The sequence below is a fragment of the Pongo abelii genome, chromosome 11 (assembly GCF_028885655.2).
Source record: "Pongo abelii isolate AG06213 chromosome 11, NHGRI_mPonAbe1-v2.0_pri, whole genome shotgun sequence".
Lineage (NCBI taxonomy): Eukaryota > Metazoa > Chordata > Mammalia > Primates > Hominidae > Pongo > Pongo abelii.
This window is the reverse complement of record NC_071996.2, coordinates 130894980-130915331: the sequence shown is the minus strand read 5'-3', so window position 1 is coordinate 130915331 and position 20352 is coordinate 130894980. Positions and strand designations below refer to the sequence as shown.

The 20352-nt window shown below is 40.5% G+C and overlaps 1 protein-coding gene across 1 annotated transcript; it reads left to right on the top strand.

Moving 5' to 3' along the window:
* Positions 1-415: 415 nt before the first annotated feature.
* TM4SF20 (transmembrane 4 L six family member 20) lies at positions 416-20235 on the top strand. Its single transcript, XM_063713076.1, has 4 exons — positions 416-737; positions 11391-11456; positions 16144-16295; positions 18364-20235. The coding sequence occupies exons 2-4, from the start codon at positions 11409-11411 to the stop codon at positions 18650-18652; spliced, it is 489 nt and encodes a 162-aa protein (XP_063569146.1). The 5' UTR covers positions 416-737; positions 11391-11408; the 3' UTR covers positions 18653-20235.
* Positions 20236-20352: the final 117 nt, after the last annotated feature.

Sequence of the window (20352 nt, the reverse complement as noted above, 5' to 3'; positions counted from 1 at the left end):
AATTTGGATGGGGACATGGCCAAACCACATCAAGTACTTACCTCCTGACTTTGTGAATAACTTTCTATCTTAAGCCATTTTTATTTTAAATTTCTTTTTGTGTGCAACTAAGCTTAATCTTAACAGATACACATGCCCTCCCGTTTCATGCATACTAGGGAATAACTAGTTTCTCTTGGTTTCAATTCCAAGCTCCTAGAGAGACTGGAAGAGCTTAGCTTCTGTATCTACCGGTATTCCAATCAACAACGGCTAGGGGAGGAAATTTCCATAACATAAATGGGATACAGAGGATCTATGCATGTAAGTTATGGGGGGTTGTTTTTACAGAAACAGGCATGTGTGTTGGGCAGATACTAAAAAGTGGTCATCATTCTCCTCTTCAGTTATAAGCTAATTCTCTTTTCAGCTTTATACTGAAATATCTTCCCCTTCATCACATACGGATTAAATTTCTGCATTTTTACAGAATTCTTCAGATACTTCCTTTTAGCCACAAATGTAAGGAGTACCAAACCCAAGTGGAACTATGTTATGCCCACTAGCAAAAGCATGCAGCTTACTCAGTTTTGGTCAAATAGCAAAGACTCTGGAAATCAGACACTTGATTCTCATAGTCAGGTGGAGTCCAACCGATCCAGTTCCCTACATGTAAAATGATTACATAAACAGTTCTTCAATTCAACATTTTATGAAGACAGCAAAAAGATTTGAAATGGCACAACCCACATTCTAAGGTAAGTAACTACCACCTCCCACTCATTCAAGTCAGTCATAAATATATAATTTATGTATTATAATATAGAGTTATAGAATGATATAATTTATATGACTTAGTGGGAGGGTAAATTTTAGTTGTTAATTTTTATAAAATAAAAAATATATATTTTTTAGAATATTATATAATTGTAGTAGAAATCTCAACCATGCAGAAGTATATAAACCATACAATGGGAGTGTCTCCTGTCTGTCAACCCAGTTGTATTCTTTCAGTTATTCTCGGTGTTTTGTGTGTTGTGTTGATAGGTGGGTGTTTTTTGTTTTTGTTTTAAGATGGAGTCTCACTCTATTGCCCAGGCTGGAGTTCAGTGGTGCGATCTTGGCTCACTGCAACTACTGCCTTCTGGGTTCAAGTGATTCTCCTGCCTCAGTCTCCCGAGTAGCTGGGATTACAGGCACCTGCCACCACACCCAGCTAATTTTTTTGTATTTTTAGTAGAGACAGGGTTTCGCCATATTGGCCAGGCTGGTCTCCAACTCCTGGGCTTAAGTGATCCTCCCACTTCGCCCTCCCAAAGTGCTGGGATTACAGGGGTGAGCCATCATGCCCGGCCTATAGGTGGATTATTTTTAATCCTTTCATACAAATCCTTTCATACAAAGGATTTCACATTTCACTGGGGTCCAGTAACTGGACCCCAAGTCTGGAGCTAATGTTTTGGTGTCCATTACCAGGCATGCCCCTTGTACCAGGCTGTGTGCCCCCTCCACGCTGCTGCAGGGTGGAGCGCTGCTCCCTAAGCCTACTACACCCGAGCTTTTGGCCCACACTGACTGCACCGCTGCATACATTATCTCACCATTCCCAACAGCACTCACTGAATCTATGCTCTGGGCTGAGCGGGGGATTACACAGAAGCAGAAGGAAGGCGCTGTAGAGATTAGAACTGCCTAATGTCCCAATCTTTTCTCCTAGACATATTGGTTTGTATTTCCACCCACTTGAACTCATGCATAACTGAGTGACTTTTTTGGCCAATGAAATGTGAACAGAAGTGATGTGGGTCGCTTCTGGGCAGAAACATATAGATCCAGTATGTGGCTCACCACATTTTTGTACCCTACCTCTGTAACTGTGGAAGCCTGGATCAAGAAGCTACCTCTGCCAGTCTAGGTCTAGGTCTAGGTCTTTCAGTAACTACCATGACCCCATTTAGATCAGGATGGTCAGTTAGCATAAGCAAGAACTTTTGTATTGTTTTTGTTTTTTGAGACGGAGTCTTGCTCTGTCACCCAGGCTGGAGTGCAGTGGTACAATCTCGGCTCATGGCAACCTCCACCTCCCAGGTTCAAGTGATTCTCCGGCCTCAGCCTCCCAAGTAGCTGGGATCACAGGTGTGCGCCACCACGCTTGGCTACTTTTTGTTTTTTTAGTAGAGATGTGGGTTTTGCCATGTTGGCCAGACTGATCTCGAACTCCTGACCTCAGGTGATCCTCTCGCTTTGGCCTCCCAAAGTGCTGAGATTACAGGCGTGAGCCATCGCAGCTTGCCAGAACTTTTGTATTTTAAAGCCTATCCCAACTGACAGTCTTTTCTAGAGGAGCTCACAAGCTAGTAGGGAGGAAATGTGGAACCACAGTCTAGAGATGTAAAGTACTGCACATGGCCAAGTAAGTGCTGAAGGGCTTAAATAAAATATGATAATCTCCTTATCCAATCTCTCTCCTATTGCTATCTTTCAGTCTGGTAGCACTAGCCAAAGCTCTCACATGTCTTAGGTGGGCTATCTCTAAATGGGTTAGTCTGCAACACTGGAATAATATGACATAAACATTTTATTTTGTGTATGTGAGCATATGGCTTGAAATAAACTCTAATATTTGCAGCAGAGAAAATACTTTTCTCCACATCTCATACATGTTCATTTTCTTGTTGAACAATTTCAAAATAAGAAACTTCCATAGCTGGTAATAATATCAATAGAACAGGAAAATATAGTTTAGCTGGATATTTTTGTTTTCACTTTTTAGAAGCCATACTAATAAAGGAGTATATTAAAGGAGCTTATCATAAGCCTATCTTCTTGCATAAATTTATCTCATAGACTTTTTTTCCGCTTTCCTTCCTTCACCCCATAATATAGAATTATTATCTCATTTCCCATCATAGTCGTCAAAATAATGTCCTACCCTATTGGACTCCGAACTATTTTCCACTATTCATTTTTTATTAGCGTTAAATTTTAACCAGAAGATTGGGATAAAAGGCAACATAGTACCACGCAAGCATAGCCACTTTGACAACGTTTCTAACTGAGCCAGGGGTGACCATGACCTGCTGCGAAGGATGGACATCCTGCAATGGATTCAGCCTGCTGGTTCTACTGCTGTTAGGAGTAGTTCTCAATGCGATACCTCTAATTGTCAGCTTAGTTGAGGAAGACCAATTTTCTCAAAACCCCATCTCTTGCTTTGAGTGGTGGTTCCCAGGAATTATAGGAGCAGGTCTGATGGTGAGTAATATTTATTTGACTTGATGTGAAGAAGGGCCTGCCTATTTCACCAAAATCCTAAAAGCTATCTTTCAGTCTTGCAGTTAACTATGTCTTGGCTTATGATAAAATCTGGAGCAGTGGTATGGCATTAATTTATATTGGTCATCAGTGAAGAATGGTAATTTAAATGAAGTACACTATGTGGTATAGGATAGAGAGCTGGGCAAAAAAATAAATAAATTGATAGAAGTTGGCTGGGTTATTATCTCTTACATTTCTGCACAGGTAGGGCTGCTCTTCCAAGCTTTATGGTTAGAGTTAGGGGCCTTCTGAATTAATTCCTTCAACTTTCCATTGCTCCATACCAGTCTCTAAGTATTTACAGAAAATGCAATAGGAGTGAGAGGTTGCTTAATAGGGATGAGTAGAAACATTCCCATGTATGATGACTAGCCTGGGTGATGGTAATTACGAGGCATGAATGCTGCATTGCCTGTACCTGAAGGGAGTTGGGCTAAGAGACACGGACTTAAAATCCTGGGTCTCTGGCCTCAAGGAATTTTTGACTCAGCTATTATATAGATCCTAGGACATCAAGCTTGTTGAATAGTATGGTGATTGTTACTAGGTCTACCTTTGTTGAAATCTGCAGTAGAGCAGTGCAGGATGGAACGCCTGAATATAACTGACGTGAATCACCTGAGGCACTTGCAATAGTTAGATTTATGGATTTTCTCCTGAAAATTCTGGGTGCAGTAGGCCTGGGTAGGACGCATTTGTATAGGGAAAACTGCTTTCAAATCTGGCAGAATACCTCAGCTATGGTTCTGCCTCCCATATACCACTGCAAGCAAATCATTTATCCTATGGTTTTGTTTCCATACGTGTAAAATGGGGATGTGGATGTTGAAGTTGATAATTCAGCATCCAAGAGGCTTGTTTTTGTTTGTTATGCCACTAGGGGGTTTAGTTAGTGCCAAATAAATGAGTGTGTGCGTGTGTGTGTGTGTGTGTATAAGACAGAGAGAGAGAGAGAGAGAGAGTAAGCCGTAAGGACTGATATTATCAGTGTTTTAGAGATAATAAAACATGGAGGTGATTTTTTTAACTTTTTTTAACTTTTCAGTTCAGAGGTACATGTGCAGGTTTATTACATATGTAAACATGTATCTTGGGGGCTTGTTGTACAGATTATTTCATCACCCAGCTATTAAGCCTACTACCCATTAGTTATTTTGCCTGATCCTCTCCCTCCTCCCACCCTCCACTCTCCACCCTCCAACAGGCCCCAGTGTGTGTTGTTCCCTTTTATGTGCTCATGTATTCTCATCATTTACCTCCCGCTTACAAGTGAGAACATGAGGTTTTTGGTTTTCTGTTCATGTGTTAGTTTGTTAAGGATAATGGCCTCCAGCTCCATCCATGTGCCTGCAAAGGTCGTGATCTCATTCCTTTTTTGTGGCTGTGGAGGTGATTTTTAAAGAATCAGGACATAGTTTTCTACTTGAATCACTGATTCTGAATTATGATCAGTTACTGCTGCTGGTCTTATCCCCAGATTTACAAAAACACTCTTCCTTTACCATCACAAAGAATCTGTTCTCTGCTTTAGGTAGAAAGATCTAATTAAAGAAAACGCTTTTGGAAAGTTTTGGGCTATTTCTTCACACTGCCGTGAATGCTCTCTTCCAGGCTGAGAGACAGAAAACACATTGCAACTCAACAGCATGAAGCAACCGTACATCCGTGTGTCTGTTTTCTTCCCTGTAGAAGGCTTCTCTCTACTTGAGTAGTAGAAGCCTCCTTTGCATTTGCTTACACCAGAAGCCAGGAGCAGCTGGCTGAGCATAACTTAACGATAGCAATTTCCATGAAGCTCCTAGAAGTTCCTGAGTTAAGACAATCCACTTAGAATAACTCATGCAGCTTTAGATATAAATTGGCTCTGCCACAAATCCCATGAGATTAAAAAAAAATGTATTAGCATTAAAGGAGTCTGAGGTGGCGATGACACATACCTACATCTCCTGTATTCTTCCTGTTAGGATGGTGGTGAGTGTGGCGGGGAGAGAAGAGAAAGAGAAAGGCAGAGACAGACAGGACATAAATGCTCATTTATTGGCCATCTGCCAAGGGCCGTCTACTGGGTTCATACATTACCTTGTTATCTCATTTAGTTTCTATAATAATGTGTGCATTTATTATCACTTGTATTTTATAGGCCAGCACACAGAAGTTAGGAACGTTAACAAGGTCACCTAATGGATGTGAAATTCCAGATATATCTGACGTCAAAACTGTTTTTCCACCAGTGCTAGTACCATAGTCCTCAACACCTGTCTCAGGGCTGCCAGAGGTGAAAGATATAATCTATAAATTAATCCATAAAGTCAAGTGACCAGGAAACTGAGTCACAGAAAGATTATAGAAACTCGTGGAACAGTTTCAGAGAATCTGAACTTCCTTGTTCTACAGCTAAGTTTACTTTATTACCCTCAGTAAGTATTATCAAAGATATCAACACCAGACTATCTCTATTATTCAGTATTATTGAATGTCATTAAAGCATCAGACAAGTCTTTGAAAAGTCCAATATGAACTTTATAGACAGAGGCTATACCCACAAGCAAACAGGTGGGTGGTAAAAAGGGCTCAGACTACAGGTATATTTTCATGATCCTCAGATAGATAGAGAATGTGGAAGAAAGTGTTTTTCAAAGGGATTTATTAATATGTCCTTTATAACATCCATGAAAATACTCACTAGTTCAAAATACTGAGCTTTCAATATACTTGTAACTACACAAAAAAGTTAATAGAGAAGAAATCACTGCCTGTGATAAGCACTTTGGTCATAGTTCTTGAAATCTTTCCAGAATTACTGTAGTGTTTCAAATTAGTATTGTTACCAAAAATGGGATTTTGCAGGAAGTAGATAATTATACAAACTATGGAATTCATTATTGATTACATCATGAAATATATTCATTTTATGGCTTCATGACTTACTTAAAACGGAGGTGGACTTTTCATCTTCTAAAACCATGACTAAGTAAAAATGTGATGTACTTAATTATCTTTAACTTTAAATGGAAAAATCAATACAAATGTTATTTGTTCGAGTATTTTTAAAAAGATCTCAAAGTGTTTCCTTGAAAACATATAAACAGAAAGGCCATTTTATTTTATATGAGGTTAATTGTGAGCCTGATCTTAATCACGCTTATTCATTGAGTTCACTTATTAGATAATAGTAACTCATCAAAGTCAGTTATTGAAGTCTTAATGGAGAACAAATTGTTGAAAGCTGGCCAGGCACGGTGGCTCATGTCTGTAATCCCAGCACTTTAGGAGGCCAAGGCGGGCAGATCACGAGGTCAGGAGATCGAGACCGTCCTGGCTAACACGGTGAAACCCCGTCTCTACTAAAAATACAAAAAATTAGCCAGGCGTGGTGGTGGGCACCTGTAGTCCCAGCTACTCAGGAGGCTGAGGCAAGGGAATGGTGTGAACCCGGGAGGTGGAGATTGCAGTGAGCCGAGATCGCGCCACTGTACTCCAGCCTGGGTGACAGAGCAAGACTCCGTCTCAAAAGAAAAAAAAATGTTGAAAGTTAAACAGATGAGAGGATATTATGCATGACAAACATTTGTAAAATATACTTTTGTGGGTTTTTTGTTTTTGTTTTTGTTTTTTGGTCATTGTTTTTGAGACAAGGTCATGCTCTGTCACCCAAGCTAGAATGCAGTGCTGTGAGCACAACTCACTGCATCCTCAACCTCCTGGGATCAAGTGATCCTCCCACTTCAGCCTCCTAAGTAGCTGGGACTATAGGCATGCACCACTATGCCCAGCTTACCTTAAAAAATTTTTTTGGCCAGGTGTGGTGGCTTATGCCTGTAATCCCAGCACCTTGAGAGGCTGAGGTGGGTGGATCACCTGAGGGCAGGAGTTTGAGACCAGCCTGGCCAACATGGAGAAACCCGTTTCTATTAAAAAATACAAAAATTAGCCAGGCATGGTGGTACATGCCTGTAATCCCAGCTACTCGGGAGGCTGAGGCAGGAGAATCACTTGAACCCAGAGGCAGAAGTTGTAGAGAGCCAGGATTGTGCTGCTGCACTCCAGCCTAGGTGACAGAGTGAGACTCTGTTTCAAAATTTTTTTCTTTTTTTTGTAGATAGGGTCTCACTATATTGCCCAGGTTGGGGTCAAACTCCTGGGCTCAAGCAAGCCTCCTGTCTTGGCCTCCCAAAGTGCCAGAATTACAGGCATGAGCCACCATGCCTGGCTGCAAAATATAGTTTTGATATTTGTAATGAGCTATGACTTTGTGTGTTACTCTCATGTTCAAGTTCTTAGAGGACTCCCAAAAGTCTGAATTTCATCACAGAATTTTTAATGGTCTGAAGTTTTTCTACACTTCATTTGTAAAATCATGTAACTTCTAAAACTAAATACAATTAGGGGTGTCTGTAAGAAAAAATGAACAACATTACTTTCCTTTTTAAAAACAAAAGACTAGCAAGACTTTTAATTTTACAAAAACTCAGGCATTCAAATATGCTTAGGAAATGAAGAGAAAGTGTGTTCTCATAATTACTAATTTTGGCAGGAGATTATCTGGAAAATTTATATATAATTCAGACACACACACACACCATTCACAGTTTTAGTATCTGTCTAAAAAGCCCCTCCAATTTCCGGAGCTCTGAATGGGAAAGTGGTTGAAACCACAGTGAGTTGTCAAATTACCAGTAACAGCATTACAAAGATGTGTTAACACGCCTTGAAGTCAGTGAGGTGGTGACTTATACACTGTAAGTAATTGTCCCTTTATAAAACCCCTTTGTAAGGGAATCATGAAAGTAAATATTTAGCAACTCTGAAATAAACGTATCTTCAAGAAAGTTAGCAGAGTTCAGTCTGCATCAACAAGGAAAATAGAACAATTTATCCATTTAAGTTGTAATGTCAATCCACTTTTTTTTTTTTTTTTTTTTTTTTTAGACAGGGTCTCACTTTGTCATCTAGGCTGGAGTACACTGGCACTTTCTTTTAAAAGAATAATTAATTTTCTAAATCTGTAGCTGGCAAATTGTAAATATTCAGCGAATATTTTAGGTTTACAAACCAGCCTCTTCCACATATATTTTTTTTTTTTTTTTTTTTTGAGACAGAGTCTTGCTCTGTCACCAGGCTCCTGGAGTGCAGTGGCACGATCTTGGCTCACTGCAACCTCCGCCTCCCGGGTTCAAGCGAGTCCTCTGCCTCAGGCTCCCTGGTAGCTGGGACTACAGGCACATGCCACCAAGCCCGGCTAATTTTTTATATTTTAGTAGAGATGGGGTTTCACCATGTTGGCCAGGATGGTCTCGATCTCCTGACCTTGTGATCCACCCACCTTGGCCTCCCAAAGTGCTGGGATTATAGGCGTGAGCCACCACGCCCAGCCTCTTCCACACAATTTAACTCTACTGTTAGTGCACAAAAGTAGCCATAGACAATAGGTAAATAAATGGATGTGACTGTGTTCCAATAAAACTTTATTTACAAGAAAGAGGTGGTGGGCCATAGTTTGCCAGTTCCCATTCTAAATGATTTGTCCTGTAAGCTCAAAAGGCAGTACAGCTTATGTGTACAATAAAAGATGTTTAGTGCATGAATACTGATACCTATTTGGGAGCTAAAATTTCTTTTCCCTTTTCTTCTGGGCTTTCAGCTATGCGCCAAGGTGGCTGGGCAGCCATATACACATGTGGCCTCTAAATAAGAAGGGTGGTGGTGTTCAAGGCAATGTGTAAGCAAAGCTTGATAATAACACAAAGTGACATGGAGGCAGTACATCATCAGATGGAGTGAGGTTTTTAGGAAAGCTGCCTTGTAAAGAGGCATAAACTTTAAACCTGTGCTGAAAGAATAAAGGCAGATGTGGCCTTAGATAAATGAATCAGAGAGGGAGTAATTGGAATGACAATGAGATGGGCAAGAGTGAAGGCAGCAGGGAAGATGAGAATGAACAAACTCTAGGTAGGAATAGGCGAGAATTGTAAGACTTGAGTCACTGTGGAATAGGGATTAAGAGTCCCGGCTGAGCACAGAGGCTCACCTGTAATCTCAACACTTTAGGAGGCCGAGGCTATCACTTGAGCCCAGGAGTTCGAGACCAGCCTGGGCAACATGGCAAAATCCCCGCCTCTACAAAAAAATGCCCCCCAGAATAAATTAAAAATAATGGGGTGTGATGGCGTGCACCTGTAGTCCCAACGACTCAGGAGGCTGAGGTGGGAGGATCGCTTGAGCCCTGGATGGTGAGGCTGCAGTGAACCGTGATCATGCCACTGCACGTCAGCCTGGGTGACAGAGTGAGACCCTGTCTCAAAAAAACAAAACAAAACAAAACAAAAAACTATCTGGGCTCTGCACCCCAAATGACTAGTTTCTTTTTGTTGTTGTTTGTTTGTTTGTTTGTTTGAGACAGAGTCTTTCTCTGTCGCCAGGCTGGAGTGCAGTGGCATGATCTCAGCTAACTGCAACCTCCATCTCCCAGGTTCAAGTGATTCTCCTGCCTCAGCCTCCTGAGTAGCTGGGGCTACAGGTGTGCACCACCACACCCAGCTAATTTTTGTATTTTTAGTAGAGATGGGGTTTCCTTATGTTGGCCAGGCTGTCTCTATCTCCTGACCTCGTGATCCACCCACCTCGGCCTCCCAAAGTGCTGGGATTACAGACATGAGCCACTGCGCCCGGCCAAATGACTAGTTTTGAATCCCAACCCTTCTACTAAGAAAGTAGAAGGACAATTTGAGTAATTTGTCTAAGAAAGACAAATTACTCAAACTTTCTATGCCTCAGTTTTCTCATTGGTAAAATGGGAATAATAATAGCACCTACCTCATAGGATTATGATGAGGATGGAATAAACTAAGGCATGTAAAGTGCCTGTAACAGTGCCTGGCATGTAGTCAGAGCTCGGGAAAATGTTAGAGAATGAGAGTAAAAGGAGAGAGAAAAACCACTCAAGGGCTGCTGTGCTGAGATGGCAAAAAAAATCTACGCCTAAAATTTCTCAAGTGGAAGGAAATAATTACATTCCACCCTTCAATGATACAAAACTCCTTCCAGTAAGAATTTCTAGTCATAGCTACTGCCTAGATATACTAAAAATTGAAACCCAAGTCCTGAGAATATGGTGTTCTTTCTTACAGCTTTCCTTGGCAACATGTATTTCCCTGAAGACAGAATGCGATCTATAGATTTCTGAGCATCAATGTATAAAGTGAGATCATTACATATCATGGATCTAGGAAGAGAAAGGAGAACATGGAACCAAAAATAATTCTCAAATATAAGTTTGGGGAAACCAGTAAGATAGCTGGGATCCTGGGAAAAGAAAGGCTAGTGGGAGTGGGTGGTGACAGAATGATTCGTTCCCAACTGCCAAGCAAACAAAACCATCAATTTCTTTTTTGCAGGTTTGCCAGAATAATTCATACAATTTCTGGGAAATTGGTTCAGGCGTGATGGTGCACATCTTTAGTCCCAGCACTTTAGGGGCACAAGGCAGGAGGTTTTCTTGAGGTCAGGAGTTCAGGACCAGTCTGGGCAACAGAGTGAGATCTTGCTTCTACAAAAATGTTTTTAAAATTAGCCACGTGTGGTGGCCTACACCTGTGGTCCTAGCTACTCAGGAGGCTAAGGCAGGAGGATTATTTGAGCCCAGGAGTTCAAGGCTACAGTGAGCTATGCTCGTATCACTGCACTCCGGCTTGGGTAACAGAGCGAGACCCCTACTCTTTAAACAAACAAACAACAGAGTTTGGATAATGCAGCCAATTCTTTCAGAAACATTTCTTCCAAAAATAATGTATAAATAAGTTATCCTAATCTGTTTAAAATCCAGTTCTCTGCAGATGACTCAGAGTGAACTAAGAATGTAGATAGAAGACTTCAAAACTCCTGTCTTAAATTCCCCCGTTCCCGCCGCCACTTTTAATCTTTCTGGTTGAAACTGGGATGACAAGGTTCACAAAACCACGGATATTGCCAAATTCCCTTTTTGTTCTTTGAGCCTTGATTTGCCACAACTGGTGGTAAACGGAAGGTGAAGATTACTATTTTTTCTTCTGATGAGAAGTAATAATACTCATCTTTCCTGTTGATGTCATTTCCAGGCCATTCCAGCAACAACAATGTCCTTGACAGCAAGAAAAAGAGCATGCTGCAACAACAGAACCGGAGTAAGTATGGAGCAGTCGGTAGGGAAGCAGAAGTGCATGAACAGTTATTGCTACCTAAGCAAAGCCACACTGAGTCACTCACATCTACCGAATCACAGTGGGGCTCCACTGACGGAGCCACAGCCTTAGAAGCATGCTATTTTCATTTACTTATTTAGAGACAGGGTCTTGCTCTGTTGCCGAGACTGGAGTGCAGTGGTGCGATCTCGGTTCACTGCAACCTCTGCCTCCCGGGATCAAGCTATTCTCCTGCCTCAGCCTCCTGAATAGCTGGGACTACAGGTGCACACCGTCACGCCCAGCTAATTTTTGTATTTTTAGTAGAGATGGGAGTTTCAATGTGTTGGTCAGGCTGGTCTCAAACTCCTGACCTCGAGTAATCTGCCTGCCTTGGCCTCCCAAAGTGCTGGGATTACAGGTTTGAGCCACTGCGCCTGGCCTGAAACATGCTATTTAGGATGATTATATAGAAGTAGAAAAAGTGAGAAGGGTTTTTTTGTCCTACAAACATTTAGAGTCGGCCTTCTGTCCCTTCCTCAGTCTTCGGTGGATTGTCCTTTCCTCAATCTAAAGGTTTTCAAAGAAAGGAGATTTATAAGTCACGCCCACAGCTGCAATCAATTTCATAATACTCAGGTGTGATATTTTTGTGGCGTATGTAAAATACTCAGGGAAAATGTACTCAGTTCTCTCATGCAATGACAGACTGGTTTGCTAGGATTAGAATGACAATTGCCCTTATCCAGTTAAATTAAAGGAGCTACCAGGTTTTTTTTTCCCCCCAAAACATTTAATGCCTACCCACTATGTATAAAGTCGTAACAAAGTTAAAAGTAAATTAAGCTTCATTAACCTGCGTGTCACTCTGCTCAGAACACTTTCAGATATGCTATTTCATTTAATTCTCTCAAAACCCTTAAGCGGGAAAAAGTAAGATGTGTGTTTTATTGACGAAGGAACGGATGCTCAGAGAAAGTAAATAATTTGCCAGTGTAGCACACTAGTAAGTGGATTTTTATCCAAACCCGCTGGAGCACCCCACAATTCACAGTCTTTATACCATGAACATGGCTATTAAGCAACATAAGGGCTCATAATTCCCTGTGGAAGGGGTAGATTGACAGCAAGCAGTCACAGTAGATCTGCTTGGCTGAGCCTGAGCTTTCAAAGCGATGGTTCTCAGATGGATGGGAACATTCGGCTGGGCACGGTGGCTCACTGCACTTTGGGAGGCTGAGGTGGGAGGATCACTTGAGGTCTGGAATTCGAGACCAGCCTGGCCAACATGGTGAAACCCCATCTCTACTAAAAATACAAAAATTAGCTGGGCGCGGTGGCCCATGCCTGTAATCCCAGATACTCAGGAGGCTGATGCAGGAGAATCGCTTGGACCCAGGAGGCAAAGGTTGCAGCGAGCCGAGATCATATCACTGCACTTCAGCCTCGGCAACAGATGAGTAAGACTCTGTCAAAAAAAAAAAAAAAAAAAGACAGGTGGGGATGTTAGAATCATCTAAAGAGATTTAAAATACCAGCGCCTGGGTGGCCCCCAGAGATTCTGCATCAGTATTTTTCAAAAGCACTCAAGATAATTCAGCCAGGGGTTAGAACCACTGCTTAAAAAAAAACAAAACAAAAACAGATATTTCTATCCATAATGGAAGATTCATATTTTAAAAAATTACCCTTTTTCTGACATTTGGTATTTATCTAGGATTACAATAATTATGCTAATTAGTTCTAGTCTATTTTTTCTCTGAATATATTTTAGGTATTCAATAAACACCAATTTTCAGTCTCCCTTCCCTGTCACTTTTCTTTGTAAACGATAATAATTTGGAATTTGACTTTGTATCTTTTCTATATGGTGCTCACAACCTTCTTGACATCCTGAGACATTTCTGAATTCCTGAAATCAAAAGTATCAAAACATTTATATAGGTTTTTCCTATAGGTGTATCCTCTAAGAATTGGCGTTTAAGTCGTATCTGGTGTCTTTGAAGCCTAGATAAGACCAAAACATGAGACAAGTGGCAAAGGCTACATCCTGGGAGGAAGGGAAAGGGTTGACCAAGGCTTGTCCCCTATTTTAACTGTTCTTTGCTTCTTCCCTTTTTCCAGTTCTTATTTTTGCTTCTGAATACAAAATGGTTTTGCTGAATCGTTTAAGTGAATCCCCTTTAGGGGAAATACAGATGCCTGGAATCACTTTCTAAAGCCAGGCCTTTTGAAAGTGAGAACTTTCAAAAGATAATGAAATGAGAACTCAAAGATAATATGGCCAGGTGCGGTGGCTCACGCCTGTAATCCCAGCACTTTGGGAGGCTGAGGTGGGCACATCACTTGAGTTCAGGAGTTTGAAACCAGCCTGGCCAACATGGTGAGACCCTGTCTCTACTAAACATACAAAAAATAAAAAATAAAAAAATTAGCCAGGTGTGGTGGCGGGCATCTGTAATCCCAGCTACTTGGGAGGCTGAGGCAGGAGAATTTCTTGAACCCAGGAGGCAGAGGTTACAATGAGCCCAGATAGCGCCACTGCACTCTATCCTGGGAAACAAAAAAAGGCTCTGTCTCAAAAAAAAAAATTATATATATATATATAAATAATAGATGGCGGCCGGGCGTGGTGGCTCACGCCTGTAATCCCAGCACTTTGGGAGGCTGAGGTGGGCGGATCACAAGGTCAGGAGATGGAGACCATCCTGGCTAACGTGGTGAAACCCCATCTCTACTAAAAATACAAAAAATTAGCCTGGCATGGTGGAGGGCGCCTGTAGTCCCAGCTACTCAGGAGGCTGAGGCAGGAGAATGGCGTGAACCCGGGAGGCAGAGCTTGCAGTGAACCGAGATTGCGCCACTGCACTCCAGCCTGGGTGACAGAGCGAGACTCCGTCTCAAAAAAAAAAAAATAATAATAATAATAGATGGCTAAAAATAAACACCATGGCACTTCTTGATGAGTAAATTTAAGTAACTGCACAAGTCACAGTAGCATAGAAGAATCAGGATTTGAAGTAGACTCCAAATCCATCATTCTGAACTTTTGGCTGGAAGAATAGTGATTAAAGTGTTTCCCAGCTGTGAGAGCCTGACAAGTTTTGTCCATCTCCATGATACACAGTTTTCTTATCTATAAAATGGAAATAATAATAGTATCTATCTCTTGGGGTTATGAAAAGAATTAAATGAGATGATATATGTAAAGTACAACATTCCTCAACACAACTCTATAGGGTAGCCACCTTATTCTGCACTCATAAAAGGCAGGTCTCAAGAATACAACACACAAATCCTGTGGGAGCTGCATTATTCCAGCAAAGGAAAAGAAAATGCTTTCCCTCGCTTCATTTCTGCTGATTTTGAAATAATCATCAGTGACTAACAACTTCACTGAAACAATACAAAAGTTTCCTTCTTTTTTTTTCTTTTAGAGATGGGATCTCACTATGTTGCCCAGGCTAGTCTTGAACTCCTGGGCTCAAACAGTCTGCCCTCCTTGGCCTCCCAAAGTGCTGGGATTACAGGCATGAGCCACTGTGCCTGGCCTAAGAGCTTATTTTTGGAAAAACAAACACGAACTTTCATTCAGTTTCCTATGCCAAATTCCATGCCTTCTTCTGCTCTCATGACTGACTGATGAAATAAAGATGTGTGCAATCTTTCTAACACAGTGGCTGTCAACCAGAGGGTTATTTTACCCACCCACCTCCACCCCAAGAGGATATTTGGCAATGTCTGGAGACATTTTTGTTTGTCAGAACTGGGCTGGAGGTGGCAAGGGGTGGGGGGGGGGTGATATTGGCATCTAGTGGATAGAGATGCGGGATGCTGCTAAATATCCTATACTGCACAGGAAAGGCCCCACAGCAAAGTGTGCAAATATCATTGGTGCTGAGGTTGGGAAGTCCTGTTCTAACTCTATGCTGTTGACTGATCACTGCAGGATGTGGCCACTGGTCACTTAAAGCATCAGGGCCAAATTCACTTAAAGCATCAGGGCCAAACGCTTGGGAGCCAAGAAACCAGACATGAAGATAAAGGTAGTTAAGATCCAGTCAAGATTCTATGAAGTAGGAAGTACATAAAACAGGGAGGAACTAGATCTCAGTGGTCAGAATTAACAGATGAGGCTCAGGAATATGAAAGTTGAGATTTTTCAGAGACAGTGACAAGCCAAACCATCTTTTTTTTTTTTTTTTTTTTTTTTTTTTGACAGACTCTTGCTCTGTCACCTGGCAGGAGTGCAATGGCACGATCTCGGATGACTGCCTCCCGGGTTCAAGTGGTTCTCCTGCCTTAGCCTCCCAAGTAGCTGGGATCACAGGCACCCACCACCAAGCCCGGCTAATTTTTTGCATTTTTAGTAGAGAAGGGGTTTCGCCATGTTGGCCAGGCTGGTCTTGAACTCCTGACTTCAGGTGATCCACCCACCTTGGCCTCCCAAAGTGCTGGGATTACAGGTGTGAGCCACCGCACCCAGCCCCAACCATCTTTTAGTGAGCGTAATCAAATAGCAGAGCCTGCCCTCTGCCTTTTTGTATCATTTACACCTAATCAAACTGTGATCTTAAGATCCAGGATTTTAGGGTGACTGGATTAAAAAAAGACTGTATATGCTCCTGAAGCTTGAAACAGATCAAGAACATGTAATAATATGTGCAAATGGCTCTAATTTATTTTTCAGATGGTTCTTTCATCACTTTTCAGTGTAATCACAGTCATTGGTGCTCTGTATTGCATGCTGATATCCATCCAGGCTCTCTTAAAAGGTCCTCTCATGTGTAATTCTCCAGGCAACAGTAATGCCAATTGTGAATTTTCATTGAAAAACATCAGGTAAGTAACTTGATTTTCACAGGCTTACTGTCTCACACAGTTGAACTAGTTTGATTAGACCAATGCAGTACTGAAACAATGCCATGTTTTTATTTGATGCAACTGCCGGGACAGATTCTTAGGAATTTTAGTACATTAACGCCAGTTAGCACAACTCCACATCAAAATGGAGGAATCATTAGATTTACAGTGCTCTAAAAGGACTTTTAGATATTGTCTAAAAGGATTAGTTGATCTCAAATGGCTTATGCTTGTCTTTCAAAAATCTACAGTTACATATGTGTATGTATATTAAAAAATTATGCAAATATACACCAGAAACTTAACTTTCATCCTTGGAGAGTGGAAATAGGGGATTCCCTGGAGAGTGAAGAGAACATTTACTGTCTACACTTCTGAATTAATTAAATTTGTAAACCATGAGCAAATATTACATTTACAATTTAAAAAATTTAATAAAAACACAATAAATAAAATGCAGAGCCTTGCCTGTAAGCCTAAATGAAACACCGCAACCAATGGATTCATACAGACATGCTATAAATATACTGTATGCATGGGAATGAATCCAAAATTTAAGTCATGTAATAAATAATACTGGAGAGTTACATGTACTTAATAAGTGGCTCATTTTAGTCTTTTAAGATCATTCTGTGACTGAATCTAGACATAATTTGTAAAAACTGGAAGAAAAAAACTGTCTAATCCATTAGCTCTCTGTATAGGCTGCTCAGTTTAGCAAATAACCAGAATTTACTTTTGTAGTTAAGTACAAAAAATTGTTTTTTTCTCCTTTTCCCTTACCTTGCTAAATTAAAAAAGAAAGTCCCTCAAATTTTGTGTAGCATATTTGTTTTGAATCAAAACCCAAGGAAGGCCAGGCACAGTGGCTCACGCCTGTAATCCCAGCACTTTGGGAGACCAAGGCAGGTGGATTGCTTGAGGTCAGGAGTTTGAGATCAGCCTGGCCAACATGGTGAAACTGCATCACTACTAAAAATACAAAAATTAGCCAGGCGTGGTGGCACGTGCCTCTAGTCCCAGCTACTCAAGAGGCTGAGGTGGGAGAAGTGCTGGAACCCAGGAGGCAGAGGTTGCAATGAGCCAAGATCAAGCCACTGCACTCCAGTCTGGGTGACAGAGTGAGACTCTGTCTCAAAAACAAACAAAGCCAAGGAAAGTCTCCTTACTAATAGACTTGAAGTAAAGGGTTAAAGATTTCTACCACAGATGCTATGCACATTAAATCCCCAGGGAATGATAACAGCCCACAATGTACCAGGCACCAGGCTAAGCTCTGCAGATAACAGCACTCAGATATTCTCAGCCTAGTTGGGGAGATGGGCTAGGCTAGCAAAGTTACAAGAGAGTGATCCTTGGCTTGCTACACATTTCACAAAACACTCACATTCCATGTGCTGAAAATACTGTTGTTTTCCCAGGTTGAATGTCAGTTGCTGATATCCAGCAATGCAAACTCCCTGAGAACATTCCATTTTACTCTACAGTAAACAAACAAAAAATCATCTTGAGATAGATGTGTTAGGGCTAAAAGTTTCTCATTTTCCACAGCCCCATAAAGAACAGGCACATATCACTTTAATCAGACATATTTAATCAGTAAAAACTGTACATCTGGTTGAAGAACGGACGCCACACTGCAGTTCTGCACTAAGAACTGAGCTCATTTAATGGGGGGTAGGGGAGGCTCCTTAGTTTTTATATCTAGCAAGTAGAAGAGTATCTGAATAAATAAAATAAATAGGTTGAACCACGAAAAACTGTTGACATTCAACTATTTCTGACATCCCCAAACAGCAATTTCATACCGTTCAACCTAAAAGATGTACCACAGAGATGCTTGTTAAATGATGGGCTATATAAGTAATAAAAGTTTTGTAACTAGTAGAGTATACGGACACATGCTCAGAAACCCTGATCTCTGTCAGTTCTGGGCACAGTATTTCAAAAGTACATTCTGTTTCACTAGTTCTTTTATGTGCACAATGCTATATTCCTTTGGTCAGGGATATTTCTGAATATCTGATTTTTATCTTTTGTTTTTCAGCGACATTCATCCAGAATCCTTCAACTTCCAGTGGTTTTTCAATGACTCTTGTGCACCTCCTACTGGTTTCAATAAACCCACCAGTAACGACACCATGGCGAGTGGCTGGAGAGCATCTAGTTTCCACTTCGATTCTGAAGAAAACAAACATAGGCTTATCCACTTCTCAGTATTTTTAGGTCTGTTGCTTGTTGGAATTCTGGAGGTCCTGTTTGGGCTCAGTCAGATAGTCATTGGTTTCCTTGGCTGTCTGTGTGGAGTCTCTAAGCGAAGAAGTCAAATTGTGTAGTTTAATGGGAATAAAATGTAACTATCAGTAGTCTGAATAATTTAAGAAGTACACTTGTTTTCAAAGTCATCTTTGAGATGATTTTAAAAATCAACCTTTCACATAGAAAGCATGTTGTAAATGCATCACACTTTCATATTGGTGGTTGATTTGGGAAAGGTGGAGAGAATTTTCAGTTAGTTTTGTATCGTACTATTCAAAGTTTTTACCTCTTCATTGTGTGTAGAGAAAGGAGAAGGAAAGGAGGATGAGAAGGAATGGAAGTCATCCTGAAAATAAAAGTATAGGACTTTTTTTTTTTTTTTTTTTTTTTTTTGAGGCAGGGACTACAGGCGTGTGCCACTATGCCAAGCTAATTTTTGTATTTTTAGTAGAGATGGGGTTTTTCCACGTTGCCCAGGCTGGTCTCGAACTCCTGGACTCAAGTGATCTGCCTGCCTCAGCCTCCTAAAGTGCTGCGATTACAGGCGTGAGCCATCGCACCCAAAGTACGGGACCTTTTTATTGTATTTATTTAAAGAATAAATATATAACCTGAATGCAATCAAGTCTTTTAGATCTAATTCTCAGCTTGCAGGGAACACTAGGACAAATCCAAGAAGTGGGTCAGTAGGCACAGAATGGCCCCCATTTTCAACAGGAAAATGTTATAGAATAAAAATATTTTTGAGGGAACTGTTCTAGGTTAAGAGAATAGAGGCATGTTTCAGCTAAACACATGTAAACTTTGTCAGAGATAATTGGGAGGATCATGTAGAAGAATTGGATTATTGTTAATTTTGGTAGGTCTCATAATGGTTTATAGTATAAAGGCTGATTACCCCTTATCCAAAATGATTAAGATCAGAAGTGTTTTGGCTTTCACATTTTTTTGGATTTTGGAATTTTGCCTAATGAGACATCTTGGGGATGGGATGCAAGTCTAACCACAAAATTCACTTATGTCTCATACACACTTTAAACACCTGGCCTGAAGGTAATTTCACACAATATTTTAAATAACTTTGTGCATGAAACACAATTTTGACTGCATTTTGACTGCAACTCATCACATGAGGTCAGGTATGGAATTTCCCACTTGTGGTGTTATGTTAGTGGCTCAAAAAGTTTTGGATCTCGGAGCATTCTGGATTTTGAATTTTTGGATTAGGGATGCTCAACCTGTGTACAGAAATGTCCTCATTTTTTAAAAAAAGAAATGCATATTTATATGTTTTAAAAATACTTCAACCAAAAGCAATGGGAAGATATTTACTGTTATATTTAGGTGATAGGTACATGGCAATTCATTATACTCTTTTATTTTCCTATGTTTACATTTTTCATTAATTAAAAAACAATAACTAGAAAAACCCAAGTCTTTCAAAAGCTATTTTCTATATGTGCCAATCTTTAAAAAACAGGATAACAAGTATATTTATCACATTAAAATGTTGTAAAACAACAAAGCTAAAAATCTAAAATTTTCTGAATATTTCTATATTTCAATTGTTTATGTTTATTGGGCTTAAGGTTATAGAAATAATTTGCTGTACCTATATTATAGCTGCCTAAATAAATTTAGTAACATCGAGAGCTTATAAGCCTTTTTTTCTGAACATTTACTATATAAAAAAATTCTCCCTACACTCCTACAAATACTTACTTGTCCTTAAGGCCTAGCTTAAATATCTCCTACTTAAGGAAGCCTTCCCAGTGCT